The 20,978-nt window shown below is 53.5% G+C and overlaps 8 protein-coding genes across 8 annotated transcripts; 4 read left to right on the forward strand and 4 right to left on the reverse strand.

Moving 5' to 3' along the window:
• Positions 1-1,323: 1,323 nt before the first annotated feature.
• On the forward strand, positions 1,324-2,112 carry BO95DRAFT_468979 (uncharacterized protein; the record flags this gene model as incomplete). The annotated part of the gene is made up of 1 exon (XM_025589405.1): positions 1,324-2,112. One exon carries the CDS (start codon positions 1,324-1,326, stop codon positions 2,110-2,112), a length of 789 nt encoding a protein of 262 aa, XP_025436727.1.
• A 67-nt stretch (positions 2,113-2,179) lies between these two features.
• Positions 2,180-3,793, reverse strand: BO95DRAFT_488154 (uncharacterized protein). The gene has a single exon (XM_025590502.1). The coding sequence runs from the start codon at positions 3,426-3,428 to the stop codon at positions 2,244-2,246; it is 1,185 nt and encodes a 394-aa protein (XP_025436728.1). The 5' UTR covers positions 3,429-3,793; the 3' UTR covers positions 2,180-2,243.
• BO95DRAFT_436870 (DEAD/DEAH box helicase) lies at positions 3,788-7,997 on the reverse strand (the record flags this gene model as incomplete). Its single annotated transcript, XM_025585251.1, has 3 exons — positions 3,788-3,843; positions 3,957-7,912; positions 7,963-7,997. 3 exons carry the CDS (start codon positions 7,995-7,997, stop codon positions 3,788-3,790), a joined length of 4,047 nt encoding a protein of 1,348 aa, XP_025436729.1.
• A 609-nt stretch (positions 7,998-8,606) lies between these two features.
• Positions 8,607-10,307, reverse strand: BO95DRAFT_448102 (Sec62 family protein translocation protein). Its single transcript, XM_025587774.1, has 3 exons — positions 9,723-10,307; positions 9,112-9,668; positions 8,607-9,060 (listed from the first exon to the last, which is right to left on the reverse strand). The coding sequence occupies exons 1-3, from the start codon at positions 10,219-10,221 to the stop codon at positions 8,881-8,883; spliced, it is 1,236 nt and encodes a 411-aa protein (XP_025436730.1). The 5' UTR covers positions 10,222-10,307; the 3' UTR covers positions 8,607-8,880.
• A 239-nt stretch (positions 10,308-10,546) lies between these two features.
• On the forward strand, positions 10,547-12,682 carry BO95DRAFT_400852 (Lectin C-type domain protein). Its single transcript, XM_025583850.1, has 2 exons — positions 10,547-10,713; positions 10,769-12,682. Exons 1-2 carry the CDS (start codon positions 10,660-10,662, stop codon positions 12,509-12,511), a joined length of 1,797 nt encoding a protein of 598 aa, XP_025436731.1. The 5' UTR covers positions 10,547-10,659; the 3' UTR covers positions 12,512-12,682.
• Positions 12,683-12,688: 6 nt separating this feature from the next.
• BO95DRAFT_448104 (uncharacterized protein) lies at positions 12,689-15,704 on the reverse strand. The gene is made up of 3 exons (XM_025587775.1): positions 15,146-15,704; positions 14,897-15,085; positions 12,689-14,844 (listed from the first exon to the last, which is right to left on the reverse strand). The coding sequence occupies exons 1-3, from the start codon at positions 15,323-15,325 to the stop codon at positions 12,991-12,993; spliced, it is 2,223 nt and encodes a 740-aa protein (XP_025436732.1). The 5' UTR covers positions 15,326-15,704; the 3' UTR covers positions 12,689-12,990.
• Positions 15,705-15,918: 214 nt separating this feature from the next.
• BO95DRAFT_468985 (NADPH-adrenodoxin reductase) lies at positions 15,919-17,649 on the forward strand (the record flags this gene model as incomplete). The annotated part of the gene is made up of 3 exons (XM_025589406.1): positions 15,919-16,224; positions 16,292-16,726; positions 16,789-17,649. 3 exons carry the CDS (start codon positions 15,919-15,921, stop codon positions 17,647-17,649), a joined length of 1,602 nt encoding a protein of 533 aa, XP_025436733.1.
• Positions 17,650-19,580: 1,931 nt separating this feature from the next.
• Positions 19,581-20,708, forward strand: BO95DRAFT_486392 (uncharacterized protein; the record flags this gene model as incomplete). The annotated part of the gene is made up of 3 exons (XM_025590451.1): positions 19,581-19,591; positions 19,959-20,420; positions 20,533-20,708. 3 exons carry the CDS (start codon positions 19,581-19,583, stop codon positions 20,558-20,560), a joined length of 501 nt encoding a protein of 166 aa, XP_025436734.1. The 3' UTR covers positions 20,561-20,708.
• Positions 20,709-20,978: the final 270 nt, after the last annotated feature.

Here is a 20,978-nt window from a genome sequence, read left to right on the forward strand (position 1 = left end):
CTGCCCTCCTTCGATGGGAGACGCATCGAGAAGTCAGACATTGTGGCCCTGCTATGGTCGCATTCTCGATGGGAGGTTATCTCTTGATATAGCTGACGCGGCATTCCACTACCAGAGGCATGGTGTTACTTACGAGGAAGGACAAAGTTGTGGCCCAGCCTCTGGAGAACACGGTGATTGTGACTGAAATCTCATGTTCTATGGTGCTTGAGATCCTGCACAGCCTCGCCAATGAAGACGAACATTTGAGGCGGCAGTGCACAATATTTAAGGTCTCTGTTGGTCTGGGTTTTTCGTTCTATCCATTATTAACCTTTGCCATCATCAAGACGCCCCCGTCTGCCCTTTGATGCATTCGAGCCTGGCTGCCTTCGTGAGCATGCAGTTACCGGGGCGAAGATATTTCCAGTCTACTGTACGTCCCTATTAGGGTTATCGGACCCGAGGATGACACGGGAGTTGTTGTTCCCTGGGACAGAGAGCTTGCTGGTGTATTTTACACTAAAAGCAAAATCTAAACTATCTAACTCAAATCTCCAAGAGTCCGAAAACTGGCGCACGCAAGTGGCTCAGTAAGCTTTTATCTGAAATGAAATTTCAGTCGCGTGCTGCGGGGGAAATCCTTACGGCAGCGTTGACCCTAATGTTACATGTACACACACCGTCCGATTTCTGGCCATGTAGTCGAATTCCAACCTGCCTTCAAGGTGTGCAAAGCACATGCAGATTAGAGGTTGCCATTCGTGTATACCACGCACCACGCAATCTAGAGGTACAAATCGTACTTGAATCGGCCCCTGGTTCAGATAAGTCGCGGCGATAAGATAAACCTCGCAGTCAAAGCAGGAACCACAATTACCTGCAAAGCAACAGAAGAGCCAGCCCACCGATAAACCCAGCCAGTAGCCCCGCCCCTCCTACCCTAGAATCTCTGACCCTAACAGGCAGTTACGCTACGGAGTACAGTAGGTAACTTAAGGTACAATTCGATCCCCAAGTTTATAACCACCTCAAGCAGGAATCACCCCTATGACCAGTCCAGTCCAGTCCAGTCCAGTCCCCTTCTACCGGTACTCCGTACCAACCAACCCCTTACATCAACCGGCCCCTCAAGCATCGCATCATGCAGGGAAATCAATAAAGTTGCCGATCATCGCGCACCAACCCCGATATCAACTACTAGCCTCATACCCCGTAACTTAACTTACTCGAGTTATAGCTTCTGCATACTCTACAACAAACCCATAAAGCCCACCAACTCCCCCAACACCTCCCCTACCACCGCACCTCTCCTCACCTAATCATCCACCCCCACCCCCCAAAATGCGCCTCCCAACCCTAACAACCACAACGACCCTCCTCCCCCTCTCCCTCCTCCTCACCATCACCACCATGCACCTCCCCCCCACGCAAGCCTGCACGCCACCCCTCGACCCAACCGCAGAGTACCTCCTGACGCGAGCGCCCTGCACCACCGACGCGACCTGCTCGCCCAACGAATTCTGCGTCCACCCGGCCAACCGATGCCTCCCGCGCTTAGTCGCAGGGACATGCTGCGCCGCCGACACCGAATGCAGCACCAGCTACTGCCAGACGGGGAGCTGTGCGCTGAGCCAGACGGGGAAACCCTGCACGGCTGTCTCGGACTGCAGTCCTGGCACCGACAGCGGACAGCAGCGATGGGTATGTGCGCCGCAGACGAACACCTGTCTCCCCGGCGTCCTGGGGCTCGGGGCCGCGTGTCTGGTCGACGCGCAGTGCGGGTTCGGGCTGTGTGCGGCGGGGATCTGTGCGCGACCCGGGGGGGAGTACGGGGCTGGTTGTCAGCAGACGCAAGAGTGTGTGGCCGGGCTGGTGTGCACATATAGTCTGTTCAGTGAGGATCAAAGCACGAAGATGTGCCAGGCGGCGCCGGGGCCGGGGGCGTATGGGGCGGCGTGTGCGGGCGACGCGGATTGTGTGTCGGGGAATTGTGGGGTGAATGGGGAGTTGGTCTGCGGGGAGCCGAGGGCGTGTAAGGAGGAAGGGGAGGGTTGCTGGCGCGATGCCGATTGTTGTCGGGGGAGTTGTCGGTTTGGGAGGTTGTGGGTTTGGAGGACTTGTGAGGTTTAATTTCAAGGGGGGGGTTTCACATGATAACCAGCTAGCCCGGCTAAGCAAAATGTCATACTAAACACAAGCACTAGATATTTTCAAATCTCGCGATCCAAGATCTTAATCACAAACCACAGCAAGACAGAAACTTATTCCAAACTCAGCCGCGCAAAATTCTCCTCCAAGTCCCTCGCATGCGTCACGCCCTCGGCAGCGGTATGGTTCTGTCCACCGACGGGCTCTCCACACTCCGGACAGACGGACCTCTGCATCGCCATGCCACACTCCCCAATTGTAAAGGAATGGCCGTTGCGACAGTAGTACCAATGCCCCGTGCCCCGGAACTCCTGCTCCATGGCAGCAATGACCGCCATGCGTTCTTCGTTGGTCACGGGGGTGTAGAACGTCGCTCCGCGAAGCATCTTCTCCACCCCTTCGACTTCGTCCATCAAGCCACGGGTCTGACCAGGCCAGAAGGTGCAGAGGGTTTTGGCGTGATCGAGGGCTTCCTGGGCATGGGCCACGTGTTGATCGACCAGCTCAGCCGAGGCTGCATACGATCGCTCGAACGCATGGAGCTGGGCGAGGAAGATATAGCCCTCCGTCTGATGAACAACGTGATTTGAGAGTCCCGCTGTCTCCACGAGAGCTTTGCATTGGCCGCGATTTTTTGATAGATCCATCTCAATCACACTATCGGCCTGTTTCGGGGCCTCGTGATAAAGCTTCAGAAAGTCAGCCAGCAAGGCAATATCCAGACGCAAACTGAGCGCGGTGGCTTGAACTGACCCCTTCATCTGTAGGATGGCGTTTCCAGGCTCAAGGCACTCAGCAGTTTCCTTTCGACGACGACCGATGGCAACCAGGTTGCGTACTTTGCTGTATGGTTGCTCTTCGGGCGTCACTTTCCTCATATAATCCTTGATTCGCTGCCGTAGACCAAGAATATTCTGCCATCGTCCCTTGTCTGCTCGAGAAAGCATGTCCCGCATCGCAGTAATCTGCCCTTCGTACTTGCCCGCAATCTTCACAGTAGCCGGCCAGGCAATAGGTCGTTCATTTGTCAATTCCTGGAGCTGTCGTATGCATCGAGGGAGTGCCTGCGCTAGGGGGACGAATTCGCGATTCATGTACAATATTAACTTTTTTGTCGATTCATCCAGGAGAGCACGGCGCACCAACCGTCCGTACCGGGCGATATCTCTCAGGGGCCCACGGCAGCTGGCACACGTCTTGATGTCGTCCATGGCGAACGGCGCCGCTGATGCGGCAATCCCAATTGGCTTCTCTATTGCGTCAAGGATGTAATACTTCTTCATGTCCATCTTGTGCATCCATATTCTCAATTGTCAAGAAGTGACCACATCGCGGAAAGACACATGGGTTCTCGTCAAGGTTGATGTCCCGGTAGGTCTCCCCAAGGATAAAGTCAACCATGTGATTCTTAATTTCATCGCCCCCACATATTTGACAATATCGCGCAGGTGGGCAAATCTCCCCACAGACGGACGGGCATTGATGTCCACACGCTAGCAATTGATCACACCTCTTCGAACATGGGACATGATCGCATGGAGCAGCACAGGGCATTGTGCAATAACTGTGAGAGCAGGATGACAGGCAGATCTCTACAGCGCAAGGAGTGCATGGATCCGAGCATTTCTTGTCGCATCTGGAATGACCACAGCGTACATCACAGGCTGATTGACAGGGTGGGCACGCTGCTGAACCATGACATGGCGTCTCGCACTGATGAGCGCAAGTAGAGTGGTTTCTGCCACATATCTGCTGGCAACGACCATGATCGGTCTGAGTTTCGCCCGTATCACTTCTGGTGACACACTTGACACATGAATGCTTACACGAATGACCACAGGCTAACGGTGCCCGACATTGAGCAGTACATCTGTAATGTGGAGAGGTCACATCAATATGGCATGCCACGGTAACATCATGTCTGCAGCCCGGAACGGTTCTCTTGACCAAGACAGCGCACCGGACGGTTGACAAGTCCTGACTCTGCCAGCATGGAAGATTAGGCGCCAAATGACCACAATCAAGCTGCTTATCCTCCTGGAAGACATTCATCATGCATTTGATTGGGCATTGATCGCCGCACTTGTTTGGACAGGGGTGAGAGCATCCCAGAAGTGGTCTCTGACAAGGTTCTAGGCAATACACCGCATTGTGTAGAATTTCGGAATGGCACTTTTGCACACATGCATGACCACATAACATACGCCTCTCACATCGAAGATTGCACCCTCCTTCGGGGGAGAGACGTGGGAAGTCGTTTGGTTCGCAGACGGTTATCTCACTGTCCGGGTGCCGTGGGCACTGTAGCTCTAATCTGGTGCCAATGTTTCCGTTCTGCTCGACCATCTCAAGGACATCAGCCCACATGGGAACATGCATCGACGTCATCGAGTTGCCAATGATATACATGCCATGCTTAGCTCGAGAAAGAAGGACATTGATTCGATTCGGCGTCCGCAGAAAGCCACAATTGTTCTTCGGATTGCTGCGAACCAGTGAGATGACCACCACGTTAGCCTCCTCGCCCTGGAAATTATCGATTGTAGCAACCCGCACGCTCTGCAGCAGAGTTGATCTTACTACAGTGCAGTCTGGAGTCATATCATCGTCAAAGCCAGCCTTATTGAGGTCATCCTCATCACGGTCCCCCAGAGCGATTGTGTACAACTGGCCGAGTCTGCGTCGTAGTTTGTGAAGCTGACCAAGGTAAGGTGTGATAACAGCAATATCACCCTTCCTGTACTTTCCCTGCCGTAAAAGGTGACTGACAAGGGCTGTAGTCATCTCAACTTCATAGTCGTTCCATTTTGATATGGCTGTTGCATCCTCAATTGACGGGTCTGCCTCTGGTACACGGTGATCTAACCAGAATAATCGCTTTCGAAGCCCAGCAACGCCAGGGTATGCACTCACAGATGTTGCGTCTTGGAGCTGTGGATATAATGTGCCACGTACAAGCTGAGCAATGGATGGATGCATACGCCGCTGCGTATTCAAAGTACTGAATGGCAGATTGGCACCCATAGGGCTCTCTGCATCGACAAGGCGTTCGAAGAGAGATACATCCAATGCGTACTTTTCACCACCATTCTTGTTCTCGCGCGATAATTCATGATTCTGTACTTGGGGCCGGAGCTGGAGATGATCCCCAATGAGAATTGCATGTTCGACCGATGGCAAAAGAGTGGTAAGCACATGGGCTTCAAGAACCTCTCCTGCCTCTTCGCATAGCACAACCTTGGACTTCATCCTCCGGAGCATTTCAAGATTCCGTGCCAAACCACTCGTCGTAACGCCAACAATATCAGCTTGAGCGAGACATCGCAGATCAACTTCGTTGCGAATGTTATCAAGCTCACGTCTGGTAGTGTTATGTGACTCGCAAATATTTATCAATTTCTCTTCCATCTCGTTCCGTATCTCCATCTGCCAATGTCGGTACAGAGCTTCTCGTTCGAAATGTGACATCTGCGTAAGGTTGACCGAAATCAAATCTTCGACCTTTCGAACATGATTGGCGTCGGCTTTCCCACCGGAAAAGCGCCAACGATTGAAGACCTTGCTGTTCATGCTCTGTTGGTATTTGAAGCTGTCTTCATCTGTGCCGAAAAGCTGGTTATAATGATCCGTATGGTGATCGCGCAATTGATGCATTAGTCGAGCAGGTGTGATTCTCTGCGTCAGGTCTATGCTCTTAAACTCACGAGCACACTCTTCCAGAGAGCGATGAGACTCCCATTGACTGCTCTTTTCAAATTTCGTCTTGTCAAACTTTCTCGCGAGCGTGCGTAGTTGAAAGGGCTCCATACATTCAGATCTGGACCGCGAACCGATTCGAACGATTTGCTTGGTGACTTCGCTTTGCAGTAGGGAACCCAAGAGTTGGTCAAGAGCATGGTTGGTGTATGTTACGCATAAGATCGGTCCTAAGTCTGCCATACCAGGGCCCTTATTTGCAAGAAGGACCTTGATAATAGCAACACCTGTATAGCTCTTGCCGGTTCCGGGTGGTCCTTGAATCAATCCAAGTCTTCGTTGAAGAGCATCGACAAAGCCAGTCGCCTGTGCATCGTCGAGGCTGGAATGCTGACGCAGAGCTCGTAAGTCGGCTGGCTGATCGGGATAGACATACAGATCCCTATCTTCATTTGTCAAGCATCGGAGATTGAATCGGAACCCCGGGTTTAGGGCATAGCGCGGAGGAGAGACTGTATTGGGCTCGGAGGTACTAGGACGAGGAGGAATGACCAGTTCAGACAGGGGCAAGTTCGCGGTCTGCTTTAATGTCTGGAGTGCTCGTAGAGTCGGCTCAAAAGCTGGGAGAAGGACACCGGGAAACTCCACCAGAGCGGAGCACGGTTCTTGCTGTGTGTATTGTCTAATAAGACTCTGGATATTCTTGTTTCTCCCATCGGTCAGCTCCACCGTAATGCGTGCAACTTGAGGATCTTCCGATAGAGTGCACAAATGATTTTTCTCTTGTCGCTGGTTTCTAGCGCCGTGTCCTTGTGACATGTTCTCTGGCTGTTGTTGAACGATGGTACAGAAAAGCACAAAGTTCGATTTAGTTATGAGGCATACCAAAGCACCTGGCTGCAAGCGTTTAGACATTTTCCACCATTCTTCGCGCTTCGTAGCCGACGTTGGAGCGACATTGGCAGGCTGACGAAAGCCAACCTCGAATTGAACACCGGCCATCGAGTCAAAGTCAATCTTGAGGATTCTCACCCGGTGGTGCACGTTTGTACGCTGTTGACTCTTATTTTTCTGGGATTGTCCTGAAAGCTTGATTTCCGAATGGATGGCATCACGGAGAAGACCGATGGTATCTTCCCGCAACAAACGAAAGTTGCGATCTAATAGCCCCTCAAGACCATGTAGATGCCACTGTGAAGGATCGCATAGGGGAAGATACTCGTTTCGTGTACTCAGGATCTCTTGGTAACTTGGCATGATGCGGATCCGACAAATATCTGCATGATCATTGTCATGGCGGCCCCCAGGTGGGTCGCACTTACTGACAAAGGGTTCATAATTTCCGACGGCATTTCGAGAATTATCTTGGCCGATGCTCGGAAGGGAGCTACCAATATTAAAACGTCTCAGGAGGCGTTCTAGGTGCACTTGAGATTGGTGGTGTAAAGAGGTCTCCGTATGACTGCTCGTCCAGGGGAGAAAGATCTCCTCAAATCCTTTGGCAACGGTTCTGAGGGATTCTTGAACGAGGGCCTCCGAGTTGAGCTCGACCATCTGAGAGAAGACCAAAAGAGTAACCTCCAACCAGGATGCGGTGATCTCATCTTTTACACGATCTTTCAAGACGTCTGAGATGTAGGCAAAGAGTTGTGATGCACTGACACCCCCTATGCCATATAGAAAGTTGTAGATGGTTCCGACCGCTTGCTCGAGGACGGGAGACGGTAGGACCTCTGGGTGGGAAATTACTTCGAAGATTGGGATGACCTGAGCTCTGAGAAGTTGTTCCTGTCTGGAGCCGTCCAGGCCTTCGAAGGTCTGTTCAAGCATTTTCTTGATACATCTCGAACCACTCTCAGTACCAAGTGTTTGTATGACGGACTGCCGCATGCCAACATCAATGTCGATGAGTCGCCGTGCCTCTCGGAAGACGGGCCCCAACTGAGAGGCAGTGCTAATAGCATCAACGTTTCTTTTCCATGCTCGAAGGTTTCTCTCTGAGTTCGATAGGCGAGCATATGACGATCTGTGATGAGATGCTGGTCTAGGAGAGGGACTCGCTTGGTCGTTTTGCACGTGGGCGAACCTGCAGTTCCTTCTGTTGCAGTGTCCCTTGTTCGCAAACTCGTAACATACCCTAGATGAAATAACGCCGTCAATTCAGAAGACATGAAGAAATGTGGGAGACAACTGACCCTGGAGCCATGATCACTGAGCCGCAGATGTATGATCAGACAACATCGATGATATGATTGTTGAAGATTTCGTCATCAACAGTCGGTGGATAGATGTACCAGTTTGGTTGCAGGATATGAAAGGCCGGAGGCACGCTGGTGGGATTGTATTGACGTTAAACAAGTGAGCGCGTAGAGATAATTCTCGAAATCTTCTCTTGCCGTCCCAAGGAAGAGGGATTATCCAAAAGAGGTTTGGCTAAGCATAAAAAAAGGGAAGAGAAGGTAATGTGAGCGAAGCTGGAACAGAGAAGAGTGAATGACGGTCCGCAGAAGCGGCTTTGTGAATATTCAATGTATTTGATAGAAACTCACTACCCCGCAGACTTGTGGGTATGCGACAACGACTGAGTTCTAGATTGTCATGACACTTTTGATATCCAAGGCAGTGTCCAGCCGAAAGATAGAACAGACAATAGTCGAGCGGGATGTGTAATGGACAGACTCGCAAACGAGGCTCAAACGCAACGGCTGTCTGCTGAAAGGAAGGAGGAGTTACGTTAGTGGACAGATCATAGTTTGGTAAGGGGTTAGACAAGTCCGTTTGTCTGTTGTTGGTTTTGCTGCAACGCAACAGGAAAGGAACAAATTCATGAAGAATACATAAATTAAACTCTAAACTCCGGAGCAGTTCATGAAAGCAAAGTAATGATAATTTTCAATTGCAAGCCCAAGTCCAAGTTCGTTTTATGCCCACATATAAGTAAACCCGGAAGCATCGAAACGCGAAAACCGAAGAGATATGATACCTAACCCAACCGTGCCATTGAAACAGTGCCAGACAGTACAAGGCAAATCCGCAACCAACCCAGCAGCCCCTTTACTCGTCGCCAACCTCCTCCACTCGAGGCGCCAAATCGCGCTTGACAGTGCTGGAAGTATCGGGTGCTTCAGTTGCTGTCGTGGATGCTGCCGGAGCTGCGTCGGTGGCGGTCTCGGTAGCAGGTTCCGTGGCCTCACCAGCCACAGCCTTCTTCGACTTCGACTTCTTCTTCTTATTCTGTCAGGTTGGTCAGCATTGTCCCAGGCCAGGAGAAGAAGATACACATACCTCTTGCCAGCCCCACAAGGGCTTGAAACTGTCTACGAACCCAACATCTTCAAACAAGTTCGGGAAGAGCCAGAGACCAGGCGGCACCGCGAAGACAGTAATGCAGAACAAGATGAGACGGAAAATCGACATAGCGAAGAACAATCCCAGCAAACCCATCATGCCGACACTCAAGTACCAGACTCCCTGTCGCAGCATCATGGGCCATAGAGGGAACAACACGACAGCGAAGATACCCGCCACAACGGCACCCGCCATCAACTTCTGCTTCAATTGAGGTCCCTCGTACAGCCAAACATAGTGCATCATCGGGTTGGTCTCCTGGTGCTGCTCGATCTTGACCGTCCACAGTCCCTTGACACGGTTCTTGGGTTTGGCGTGGTTATGTCCCGCGTGAGGATCGACCTTGGAGACTCGGAGAGCCAGAAGGGACAGGGGCAGAAGCTTAAAGACGTTCTCGGCGGAAGCACGGTCGGTCACTGGCGGGAGGAGGGAGTTCTTCTTGGCGGCGGCTTTAGCATAGGCGGGGGATTCAAGGGCGCGGATCGCGCGTTTCACTAGAGAACTGTATCAGCGCCGCTGTTATCGAACGAGCTACCACGTTATCGAACCTTTGAACATCTCCTTCCGTTGACCGTCCATGATACAAGTCCGCGTCTTGAGGTTCTGCGACTGCAGGAACTGCGCCACCGCGATCGCCTTTGGATCGGGAGGATTGGACGGGTTGACGGGAACTTGACGAGTCGTCTGCTGGGGCTGGGGTTGTTGAGGTGTTGGCAGGTTCTGGCCGGGCTGACCGGGCTGACCGGGCTGACCGGGCTGACCGGGCTGGCTGGGCGGTTGAGCTCCCTGAGCTTGTGCTTGGGCCTGGGCCCGGGCTTGAGCCTGAGCCTGAGCGATCTGTTGCTGGTGTGCGGCGATGGCGCGCGCGCGGAGCTGCGCGACATATTGTTCGGTGCTCATGTTGTGCTTAGCGGCCTCTGCGGCGAGTTGTTCACGCTGCTGCTGGGCAAACTGTTCCGGAGTCATTCCGCGTCTGGCAGCTTCAGCAGCGAACTGCTGCTGCATGGCTGCGATCTGCTGGGGAGATGGCCCACCGGGCGCCGCCATAATGAGTGATGGATGTGTAGATCGAGCTAGCTGATAACAGAAAATTTCACGCGACGTTGGCAATAAAACCCCTGGGTATATTCAGGGTTGAAAAAAGCACGCAAAAAGGCGAGGAAGAGTTGGGCTGGTAGAAAGGGCGGGGTGAGATAAGTTGAGTTGTGAAGTGAGGTGAGGTGAGGTGGAAGCAAAGTAAAGCAAAGAAAGAAGAGGCCAGATGGTGTTTGGGCCGGGCTTAAAGTCACCCACCGCCTTCTTCTCCGCACTCGGCCGGCCGGAGCTTTTCCTCCTCCCCTCTTCCGTGCTGCTCCATCTTCCCTTCTCCACTGCTGCATCATCAACTCATGCTTTGTCGCATGTAGCTTCAAATCCAACGGTCATGCCGACTGTTCCATCGCGCAATCAGCCTCTCCGCTGTCCGCGGCCTGTAGTAACGCATCAATGAAGTTCGATCCCGATATAATTCTCAATGCGACGCAGTCGGCTGTCTTCCTGGTGAGTTTGCGACAAACTCCACCTTACGTTGAATCATACCACTAATGTCGCATAGAGCGAAAGAGACGTCGCCGGCCAGATCCCGCTGAATTTCGTCACCACCTCATCCGTCTCCCTGCGCGCAGCATGCTTTAGAAACAATATCTATGACAAAGATGCGGCTGGGCGATGCATCTCGAACCTACTCACGGTCGGATATCGTCGCTTGATCGTGGACCTGTACTGGTCCCCCGACGAACGCAAATGGCTGCTTTGCCCAGTCTCAATACCCCAGGACGCGACGGTCGTCAGTGTCTCCGGTACCGCGACCGAGACCGCGACCGCAACCGCGACCAATGCCGCGCAGGCGACCGTCACCGCAACGGCTAGTTCCTCGGGGTCGCTGCTCTACGAGCTCGGCTCCTACCGGTGCACCACCAAGGTCGACCTCGACGGGCTGATCGACGTGCTCCGGGGCCTGTTCCAGCGCACTAGCACCGAGCTGACCGCATACATCCGCTTTGTCACATTCAACCTGCACGCCGCCGCCAGCGCCGCGCACCCGGACGAAGCCGCCTCGGAGCTGACCGGCGGCCAACTGCCCACGGGCTCGGACACGCTCAACTCCATCTTCGACCACCAGCTCTCCTCGTACGTCTACACCCCGTCGGAGCTCGCCTCGGAGCGCGCCAACCTCAACGAATCCTGGTACGAGGTGGACGACAGCTACAAGCCGATCGCGGAGTACTTCACCGTGGACTCGGATGCCAAGGGCATCCAGAGCACGCCGGACGGGTGGCCGTGCGGGAAGTTCGTGCAGCTGGCGCGCGAGAAGCGGCTGCTAGTGGAATACGGCACCGTCGACCCGCAGCTGCAGGGGTACGACCTGTCCGCGGCGCACAGCCTGATCTTCCCGGCGCACTACCTGTCCTCGACGATCTCCATCTCCGTCGACGCGGCGGGCCAGCTCGACTCGACCTGCTACTACGTGCCGGGCGCCGCCGGCATCGCGGACGCCAACTCCTCCTGGGCAATCTCCGACTACATCCCGATCCCGACCGGACAGTCGCGCAATGCCACCATCCAGGAGATGTCGGCGGTGTCGGTCAACCTGACGGCGTGCGGCCTGACGCCGTCGCTGAACGACACGCTCTTCAACACCACCGCCGCAGACACCATCACCCCCTACGAGCAGCTCTCCATGGCCACCTCCTGGGCCTGGTCCATCCACCAACCCGCCGACACCTCAACGTCATCCTCAGACTCCGACTCAGACACCTCCACAAATAACCACTGCGCCGTCATGGACCTCACCCTAGCAGGACACTGGCGCGCTGTCAACTGCAGCCTCACGCGCCACGCCGCCTGCCGCGTCGGCACCGCCCCGTTCACCTGGCGCCTGTCCGCGACGGCGCACTCCTTCGCCGACGCCTACGACCACGCCTGCCCGCCCAACACCTCGCTCTCCATCCCGCGCACCGGCGTCGAGAACTCCTTCCTGTACCACTACCTCCTCACGCAGTTCGACGTCCTCGACTCCGCGGCCACGGCCACCACCAAAAAAGAAGTCTGGCTGGATCTCAACTCCCTCGACGTCACCTCGTGCTGGGTGACGGGCGGGCCCGACGCGGGGTGTCCGTACGCGGCCGACCCGGGCGAGCTGGAGCGCCGCACCGTGCTCGTGGCCGCCATCGCCGGCATCGTCATCTGCATCATCGCCGCCTTGACCCTGTTCGTGAAATGTAACGCGAACCGCCGCAATTCCCGCCGGAATAAGCGCGTCATCAAGGGGTGGGAGTATGAGGGCGTTCCTTCTTAAGATGCTCCATTGCTCCCCCTAAAATCTAGAAGGGAATGTATTCGACACATCTTTTGATATTTTCTTCATCCTTTAGGTACCATGTACTTATTTGTTGCTTTGTCTTTCTTTTTGTACAACTTTCATTGCTGGAGTACCCAGCTGTACATATGTGTATTACAAATGTTCCAGATATCTCATCGATATGTTCTTCCATTCCATTTTTGTTCCTGCTGTAATCCAGCCAATATGGACGTCTGTACACTACTTACAATACGCAACACAAGGGGTACCTAACGGAGTATCACAGCCGAGCGGGAATTCCCATCCATCAAAGCAAATCAAATCAACCAATCATAATCCACATAGATCGTCATAATCCATCCAAATCAACAACCCGTCGAGTCATGAAGAAAAATATCACAAGGAGACCCTCCCGTAAGCACAAATAATTACAAACCACATCACGTCACAAGTTACAATCCCCCACAACACCGAGCCTACAGCCCAGCGAACCGCGCCCATCCGGCCGCACGCACAGGCTTGGCATTCTCGTCACCGCGCGCGGGACTACTGCTCTCCAATCCCGGCTTCTTGCTCGTCTCCGCCCGGCCTTCCTCCGCGATCTTCCCGCTGACGTCGCGACGTCTTCCGACCCCAACGACGCCCAAACCGGCAAGGTAGTTCCCGTAGGACATCGACGAGGCAGAGTTGGCAGTCGCAGCGGCATGCGACTCCGTGGCCGTTCGACCAAAGTCCGCGCCGGAGTTGCTGACCACGCGACCCTTGCGATCGCCAGCCAGAGTAACGGGGTCGGCTTGCAGGTAGTCGTTATCGTCGTCATCGTGCTGCTTGAGTGCACCGTAGGCGCTGCGCTTCTGGTTCCGATTCATGGTGAACTTGCCGAGCTTTTGTCCTAGACTGGCCTTTCGCGTCATGTTGTCACTACCACTGTCGTTGCCTCCGCCTGCCAGAGATACGTCTCCGTAGAAGGTCTTGCTCTTCTTCGGGCTTGGGTCGGTAGAGATTGCCTCTGAAGGTTGTTGCGGGTTAGGTGATAGGTTTGGAATATCGGTCAAAGCCATACGGCCGCTGCTGTTGCTTGGCGAGCGGGTGACGCTGCGGATACCGTTGATCCTGGGCTGCGGGGTCGGAGGATTCAAGGCAAGGGGATTGACGCGCAGTGAGTTCCGAGTTTCTTCGTCAAGGTATTCGTGTTCATGGTCGCTGTCTTGGAAAATGTCGATCCGGTTGTCGCCGATGTCTTGTTCAGCGTTGTCATAAAAGCCAGTACGGTACAGAAAATCGTGAACGTCGTCGTCATTGTTGTGGCTGTAGAACTCGTTGGCTGCAATCGACTCATATTCGCCGCGAACGTCTTCTGTGATGGCTTGTCCAACGGGCCGATCTTGTCGATGCGAGCCGTTGAACCAATCCATGACCCCATTCTTGGCCGACGTCAGTGTCTCGGCGGCACTGTATGCGGAGGATGGTTCACGAGGGTCTGGATGCTGAGTCTTTGCCTCAACTGGGGTCCCAGAGCGAGATGGGTACACGATCCAATTATCTGAAGCAGGACTCGCGCATTGAGACCGGGGAGGCATAGCAGGTGACGGCTTGCGGACTGGGGAGCCATGTGAGATTGTTGTGGTTGGTCGATTGAAAATATCGGGATTCTCGATTGGCGAGTTGATAGTGATATCGTCCGGAATATCATTAGGCTGCTGGAATGGCAGCTGAGGGATCGACTCGGCCCGCGACATGCGCTGCTTGGACTGCGAATATTGAGAATGTCTCTTATCGGAAACACTGGGAGGATAGCGACTCAAGCCATCGAGGTACGAGTTCTCGCGGGTGTGGACGAATGGCATTTTGCGAGCATCGATCAATGGATCTTCACTTGAACCAACGTCAGTATCCAGAGTGGACAAACTAGCATGCTTCTCTTTGATGCTCTGTCTGCTGCGACTCATTGGGCGGGCAGTGAGATTGTCTTCCAGTGGGTTCATGTCCGGAGGCAAACGGTGGATCTGGCGGAAGATTATCCCCAAGAAGATGCAGATCCCAAGGGATAGAGCATGCAACCCTCCGTTGACAACACTCAGTAGAAACGTGGACTCGGCGATCTTGGCTGTCACATCAAACTCAGAACTCAGCATCGTGGTCCAGTTCCAGGCGGTATCAGTCCACTGTCTGTAGCCCAGAAATGCCGAAAAGACGTAGAACGGAACTAATCCCAGATCTAGAGTTCCAGCGAACAGCATGTAGCTGGCCTGGGAGCCAGGGGGCCTGCTGATCGCAGATCGACTCAAATGCCAGATACTGTATATGTTGTGCAAAATCGCCACAGCGGGCTAGAGCGCGATCAGTACATATCTACTCCTCGTGGTCTAGTGCAGCACTTACCCCCACTCGCACGATCCAGATGATGGTGTTTGCTGCATTCTTGATGACAATTGAGCAGAACAACGATCCCAGCGCACCGATCAAGGCGAGAATTCGCAGTCCCAGTTGCACCTTTCTTCCGTAAATTACTCTACTCTTTGTGTGGAGGCTCATTGGAGTCCATCGCGTCCGATCGGGAACATTGTAGTACTAGAAGTGATGAGCATGAATAAACAGACGACGCTGACGATCGGTAGAGGTGATGCTTACCGAGTCCGGGTGCCGATTGAGATCAACCAAAGGACCTTTGACTTCCGCTCTCGGCTCTGGTTGAGCCCAGCTTGCTTCTGTCACGGCCTTGGGATTGAAGGTTTGGCTGTAGAAACGTGGCGAAGCTGTATGCTGGCGAATGGGGCGATCATACAAATATGGAGGGTCGGACTCGCCCATGTTCGCGATGGATGACGACGACGCCGCGAACTAAGGACTAGAGCATTGACCCACGCGATAGGCGGGGTGGAGAGCAGAGATTGAGAGGAATGTGGAATGTGGGAATGCTGTGTGTGATAAGCTTAAAAAGAAAGAAAGAATACCCGTCGCAACCACCAGAAAGAGGTTCACGAGGGGAGGAATAGGAAGTGAACGACAGTAATGACAGCGGGAGGGAGAATGTAAGAACCGTGGAACGAAGAGGAGGAGGAATGGAAGAGGAGAAAGCGATGGGAAGTGGAGGGGAGGGGAAGCAAGCGCGCACCTGCAGGGCTGGCTGGCACCTGCAGCAGAGCAAGCAGGCTGCGTCTGTCATCATCCATCAGTTAACTAATCACACTCCAACCATCATCCACCATCTTTCAGGTTCCTTCATTTCCATGGTTTGCGACCCGATCGTCAACAACACGCCCGATTGTCGGCCCGGCAACGGATGTGATAGAGCTATCACGTGATACGATGTCATCGGACCCTGCAAGTGGCTTGCCCGTGGTTCTTCCGCTTTTCCCCGGAATGGTTGACTGAGAGATTCATTTTCTCCCCCCTCAGACACGATGCATCTCCAACGTGCCCCTTATGTCTGCGCTCAATGCACCGCGCAGATCACTCGCTCCTCGTGGCACGGCTTGACACGATCTCGGCGAGCTCACTTCGTCAAACAAACTCGTCGATACAGCCAAGTGGTACAGAATGAGAGACCCTTTCGTGTCGCCGTCATAGGCTCGGGTCCGGCCGGCTTCTATGCTGCCTATCGCTTGCTCGCCAAGGTGGACGGAGCAGTCGTTGATATGTACGAGAAGCTGCCCGTCCCATTTGGTCTGGCCCGATATGGTGTTGCCCCTGATCATCCCGAGGTCAAGGTACGTTCAGACATTGCGACCGAGCATCGCTCAAATCCATGACTTACATACCATCCGTCCAATTCAGAACTGCGAAGATAAATTTACCGAGGTCGCCACATCCCCGCGATTCAACTTCATTGGCAATGTCGAACTAGGCGCGCCTCTCCCTCTGAGTACGCTCAAGCCCCACTACGATGCCATCCTTTTCGCATACGGCGCGCCCAAGGACAAAGAGCTCGGCATCCCGGGCGAGAAAGCCGCTCGGAACGTCTACTCGGCGCGGGAGTTTGTCGGCTGGTATAATGGCCTTCCCGAGCATCGGGATCTGGCTCCAGACTTGACCACTGGGGAGAATGCTGTCATTGTAGGACAAGGCAACGTGGCTCTGGACGTGGCCCGGATCTTGCTGTCGGATATTGATGTATTGCGCAAGACGGACATCGCGGAGTATGCGGTAGAGGAGCTGCTCAAAAGCAAAATCAAAAGGGTCCGCGTTGTGGGTCGTCGAGGACCAATGCAGGTATGTCCTGCTTGACTGCTCTTGGCCGTGTCTTCACAGAAACTGACCGCATTGGGCTTCAGGCTGCGTTCACCATCAAAGAGCTCCGCGAACTCCTCCAGCTACCATCCGTAGCGTTCGACCCGGTCCCTAAGGATCTATTCCCTCCCGAAGAAGTCATGTCAGCACTGCCTCGCGCCCAGAAACGTCTGGTCCAGCTCCTCGCCAAGGGTTCCACAAACGACCCATCCAAAGCACAGAAGTCATGGTCGCTGGACTTTCTCCTCTCTCCCGAAAGCCTGCATACATCCCCCGAGAACCCCGCCCGCCTCTCACATGTCACCTTCGCCCGCAACCAACTGGACACGTCCGACCCATTCCTTGCCAGCGCCAAAGTGACCCCTCAATATCTTCCGACCGGCGAGCGGGCTACCGTTGACCTTCCCGCGGACGCATTCTTCCGAAGCGTGGGATACAAGTCGCTCGCGCTGCCGGGCATGGAAGACCTGGGAGTCCAATTCGATGCACAGCGCGGAGTGATCCCCAACGATGGATTCGGGCGGATCACCAGCCGCACCGAGATCGGCGATCGTCAGGAGCTTCCCGATGGCTCGATCATCTCCCATCTGCCCGGTTTGTACTGTGCTGGCTGGGCCAAGCGCGGTCCGACGGGCGTCATTGCCACGACGATGACCGATGCGTTCACTACGGCCGATGCCATTGCTGCCGATGTGAGGGGCCAAATCTCGCTCAACGGTCCGAACAAGAGCACCGGCCTCGGCTGGGAGGGCGTTCGTCCGGAGGCCGAGAAGCGCGGCCTGCGACCCACGAGCTGGGAAGACTGGCAGCGGATTGACGGCGCCGAGCGCGCGCGCGGCCAGGAGAAGGGGAAGACCCGCGACAAGTTCGGGCGAGTGGAGGAGATGCTGGATGTTGTGGCATGAGACGATAGACTTGTACTATAGAAGAATCAGAAACGCACATCTCACCTGCCGCTACACCAACCTTACCAACCAGTTATCTGGTCACAGCGGTAAAACAAGCACCCTCCATCAAACCAAAGCTACGAGCACGAGCACGAGCACCAGCCCTCCGATCCACAACCGGTAGCCCCGTACGACAGACCTGAATACTATCCCGCTCTGCTCTTTTTTGAGCCTCTGAACCCCCCACTGCAGCCTTGGCTTGGCATCGTCCGACCATTGAACCTTGCGCCCCCGTACGTTAAGATCCCATATTCGAGATTATTTGACTATGATATAGTTGTTTAACTTACGTTACAACAACAATGAATCCTAAATATCAGACATTCTACATCTTACTTTCTTATGTTATATCCTGCATCCCCACGCCCCCAGCAGCAAGAATGTCACGACCATTCCGGTGGATCATAGTTAGTCTCGGGGAGCGGGGACCAGAACCCCGAGTGTCTGCGCTCCGTCTCGGACCAAAACAAACACGTTGTGAGGAGTAGAAATAAGGAAAGTCTAGGCCATATGGAATCATGGACATTTTGCTTGGGGATTTCTCGCAAAGCTATGGAACCCATAATCCAGACACGCGACGACACAATCGATGAAACTTAACGGTCCAGTTACCCATGGGCCCCTGAACCAACAAACATCGCGTGCCATGAACCATCCATATATACACCTTCCACAGCACCACCATCACTGTCAACCACAAACCCTACCCTACCCCTCACCAAAATTTACTATAAGCTGACATACAATCACCCTTACCAATAAAAGAAACAAATGCCAAACCCCCAGTTCTTCAACTCACCCCATTAATCGGTCATTTGCCCCGGTCTCACTCAAACACTCCCCCCTCCCCCTACATGAGTAAGTCAGTCCCCAACAACATGACTCAATCGAAGCAAGACCAACCCAAGTGGAAACAATTACCACATCGCAACTCCAATTTCAGATCATCAGCATCGGGGATCCTCATCCGCCCGTTCCGCTAGTCTAGTCTAGTCTTTCTCCCTCCCCATTCTCCAATCCTCTGTTGGAAACGAGAACCTCGAGATGAAAATAAAAGCGCCCGATCGTGAAGCTAAGACGTTAGGGTGAGGCGGTGTCTTTAGGTAGATATTAGACAGAAATAGGGAGGTAGGCTAGACTGGGTTAGGGCCGGCGCTAACCTTAGGGGCCGACGACGGGGTCGAAGGGATTTAGAGATGCCCATGTTATAGCTGATTACGTGGGAGAGGGGGGTACGGGTGTTGGATACCTGGCTATATTATGTACCTTGGGGTATTTGTACATTTGAGAGTGTTGTTTTTATGCTGGATGGCGGTTTGGTTGTAGTGTTGATTGCAGGTTGGAATGAAAAGTTATGGTGTTGTATGTCGAGTCAGCGGGAGAGATATATGGCCGTATGGAGTGAATAGACCAAGGCTGGAGGTAGTTCCAGTATGTGAGATAGTAGGCTGTGGGTATGAGATTTATTTCTCATACCTGGCAAGATAGTATCTTCTTTCTTGATGAGAACTCCAGACTTTATTCTGATCATGGAAGGGCGTATATATATATGACATGATACTGGGCCAGATTAGTAGACACGAATTGGGAAGGAAAACGGGTTCTGGAATATAGCGCCCCTTATCAAGTGCATAACTGGACTGCCAGGATGTAGTCAAAAATATTTGAATTCTCCTGGGGTGTATTATTGGTCTCAAGGCTGGGGAGGAATATACATGTTTTAGGACTGAAGGAAACCGAGAAATCAGCATCGGAGTAGACACGATTATTTGAGAAATGAGGGCATAGATGGCAATCAATCGAACCTCATGCTTACGCTAAAACATGGCCTTATCAGCTATAAAACTCGTTCTCACTTCAGAAAATGATATGCTATTATACTATGAACCATGGCTGTCATGTAAGTCATGATAGCTAACAATGATGCCATGCCCTGTCCAGGCGCAGTTCAGTGTCATTGGTTCTAGTCTGACCAACAGACCATAGCTTTGTCGATGAAGGATCGTCCAAGCACCTTCATGAACAGAATGGTGAAATTATGGAAGGAACAATGGAAATCATCCGACAGCAAGTAACACGCAACTGCGGCTGCTCTTCCTCCAATCTCATCGCAAGAACATGGGTCTAGAGCACCTCTAGCCAACGGAACCCAACCAAAGCACACGGAGCTGATTTTATCCATGCTCATCTCCAGGTCGTTATGATCGCCATAGTGTTGCGAATCATTCTTCCATCTAGACGAAACCCAACCAATGACTGTCGCACAGCTTACATCCAAGTCCCAAGTCACGCAAAGGTATCGTCAACCGCCCTGCCCCCTCTCAACACGCTCGAACATGCGTCGTGGTCTCTCGATATCCACCTCCTTGTTACCGTTACCAACACAGCACGCGAGGAACCACGGACTATACACGAAGTCTTGGCCCACTGGGTACCATCCACGGTTCCGACCTCAGCCACCAAGCCACATCCATAGTTACGGGACGTAAGCTCCAGCCACAGCCACTCATTGCTTCGGCTTCGAAAATGACGCTGGACTCGGGATTCACGCAGGCTGTCATTTGCCAGCTGCGCAGCCACCGGGAAGGATGTGTGCGCATTTTAGTGGATCGCTTAGGCGACAGACGCGAAGAAAACCTGCTGCCGTCGACGACCAGCTCAGGCATCCTGCAACGCGTGTCGGTAAGGATGACCACGTTGGGAATGGTTGCCCAGAGGAGAGGTATGCTGTAAGTTGGCGGCGAGTCAGTGGCAGAGATGACAGCGCCAGCGACAGCAGGAGAGACAGGTGCTTGGTTGTGTCGCCAAGCTCATGCTGCAGATGTATGTATTTTAACTCAGATGTATGCTAGCAAGTGTCGGCCGCTAGATACGCAACGGACTGCGGCATCAAGGTAGGTAACTACCGGTAACGAGGTAGCTACTCGACCCTCTTTTCGACTAGCAAATGCATCATGCAGCCTCGCTTGACCCGAGTATCCGGACAGATGAAGGTTTTCCTGCCGTGTCTCTCAGCGACATCCTTTGCTCCGGAGACTAGCAGCACCAGAACCAGCAGGCATCTCGTATAAACGGGAAACAACCGAGAAGCTGATAGAAAACTTTATTTGCCAGTCGATGCTGGTGACGATCCAGCCCCTGTTTCGTTGAGAAGTGACTGAGCGAGTCGGAGCTGGAGCCGCAGGGAGTTGCCGAAGAGGGAAAAACCAGAGTAGGCCTAGTGCGGCAGCCGACGAGATGGAGACCAATCATATTTCTCACCGGCTCAAGCTTCCACGTTGTGGGGC

This window comes from Aspergillus brunneoviolaceus (assembly GCF_003184695.1).
Source record: "Aspergillus brunneoviolaceus CBS 621.78 unplaced genomic scaffold BO95scaffold_107, whole genome shotgun sequence".
NCBI classification, from domain to species: Eukaryota; Fungi; Ascomycota; class Eurotiomycetes; order Eurotiales; family Aspergillaceae; genus Aspergillus; species Aspergillus brunneoviolaceus.

What these genes read in the sequence shown, in the direction of transcription:
- BO95DRAFT_448102 (XM_025587774.1), bottom strand. Translation starts at nt 10,221, where the DNA reads ATGGCGGCGCCCGGTGGGCCATCTCCCCAGCAGATCGCAGCCATGCAG. An exon ending in ACGGAAGGAGATGTTCAAAG is followed by an intron (nt 9,669 to 9,722) that starts GTTCGATAACGT and finishes ACAGTTCTCTAG; the next exon opens with TGAAACGCGCGATCCGCGCC. An exon ending in CCTTGTGGGGCTGGCAAGAG is followed by an intron (nt 9,061 to 9,111) that starts GTATGTGTATCT and finishes CCAACCTGACAG; the next exon opens with AATAAGAAGAAGAAGTCGAA.
- BO95DRAFT_488154 (XM_025590502.1), bottom strand. Translation starts at nt 3,428, where the DNA reads ATGCACAAGATGGACATGAAGAAGTATTACATCCTTGACGCAATAGAG.
- BO95DRAFT_448104 (XM_025587775.1), bottom strand. Translation starts at nt 15,325, where the DNA reads ATGGGCGAGTCCGACCCTCCATATTTGTATGATCGCCCCATTCGCCAG. An exon ending in TCAATCGGCACCCGGACTCG is followed by an intron (nt 15,086 to 15,145) that starts GTAAGCATCACC and finishes CATCACTTCTAG; the next exon opens with TACTACAATGTTCCCGATCG. An exon ending in TCTGGATCGTGCGAGTGGGG is followed by an intron (nt 14,845 to 14,896) that starts GTAAGTGCTGCA and finishes ATCGCGCTCTAG; the next exon opens with CCCGCTGTGGCGATTTTGCA.
- BO95DRAFT_400852 (XM_025583850.1), top strand. Translation starts at nt 10,660, where the DNA reads ATGAAGTTCGATCCCGATATAATTCTCAATGCGACGCAGTCGGCTGTC. An exon ending in CGCAGTCGGCTGTCTTCCTG is followed by an intron (nt 10,714 to 10,768) that starts GTGAGTTTGCGA and finishes AATGTCGCATAG; the next exon opens with AGCGAAAGAGACGTCGCCGG.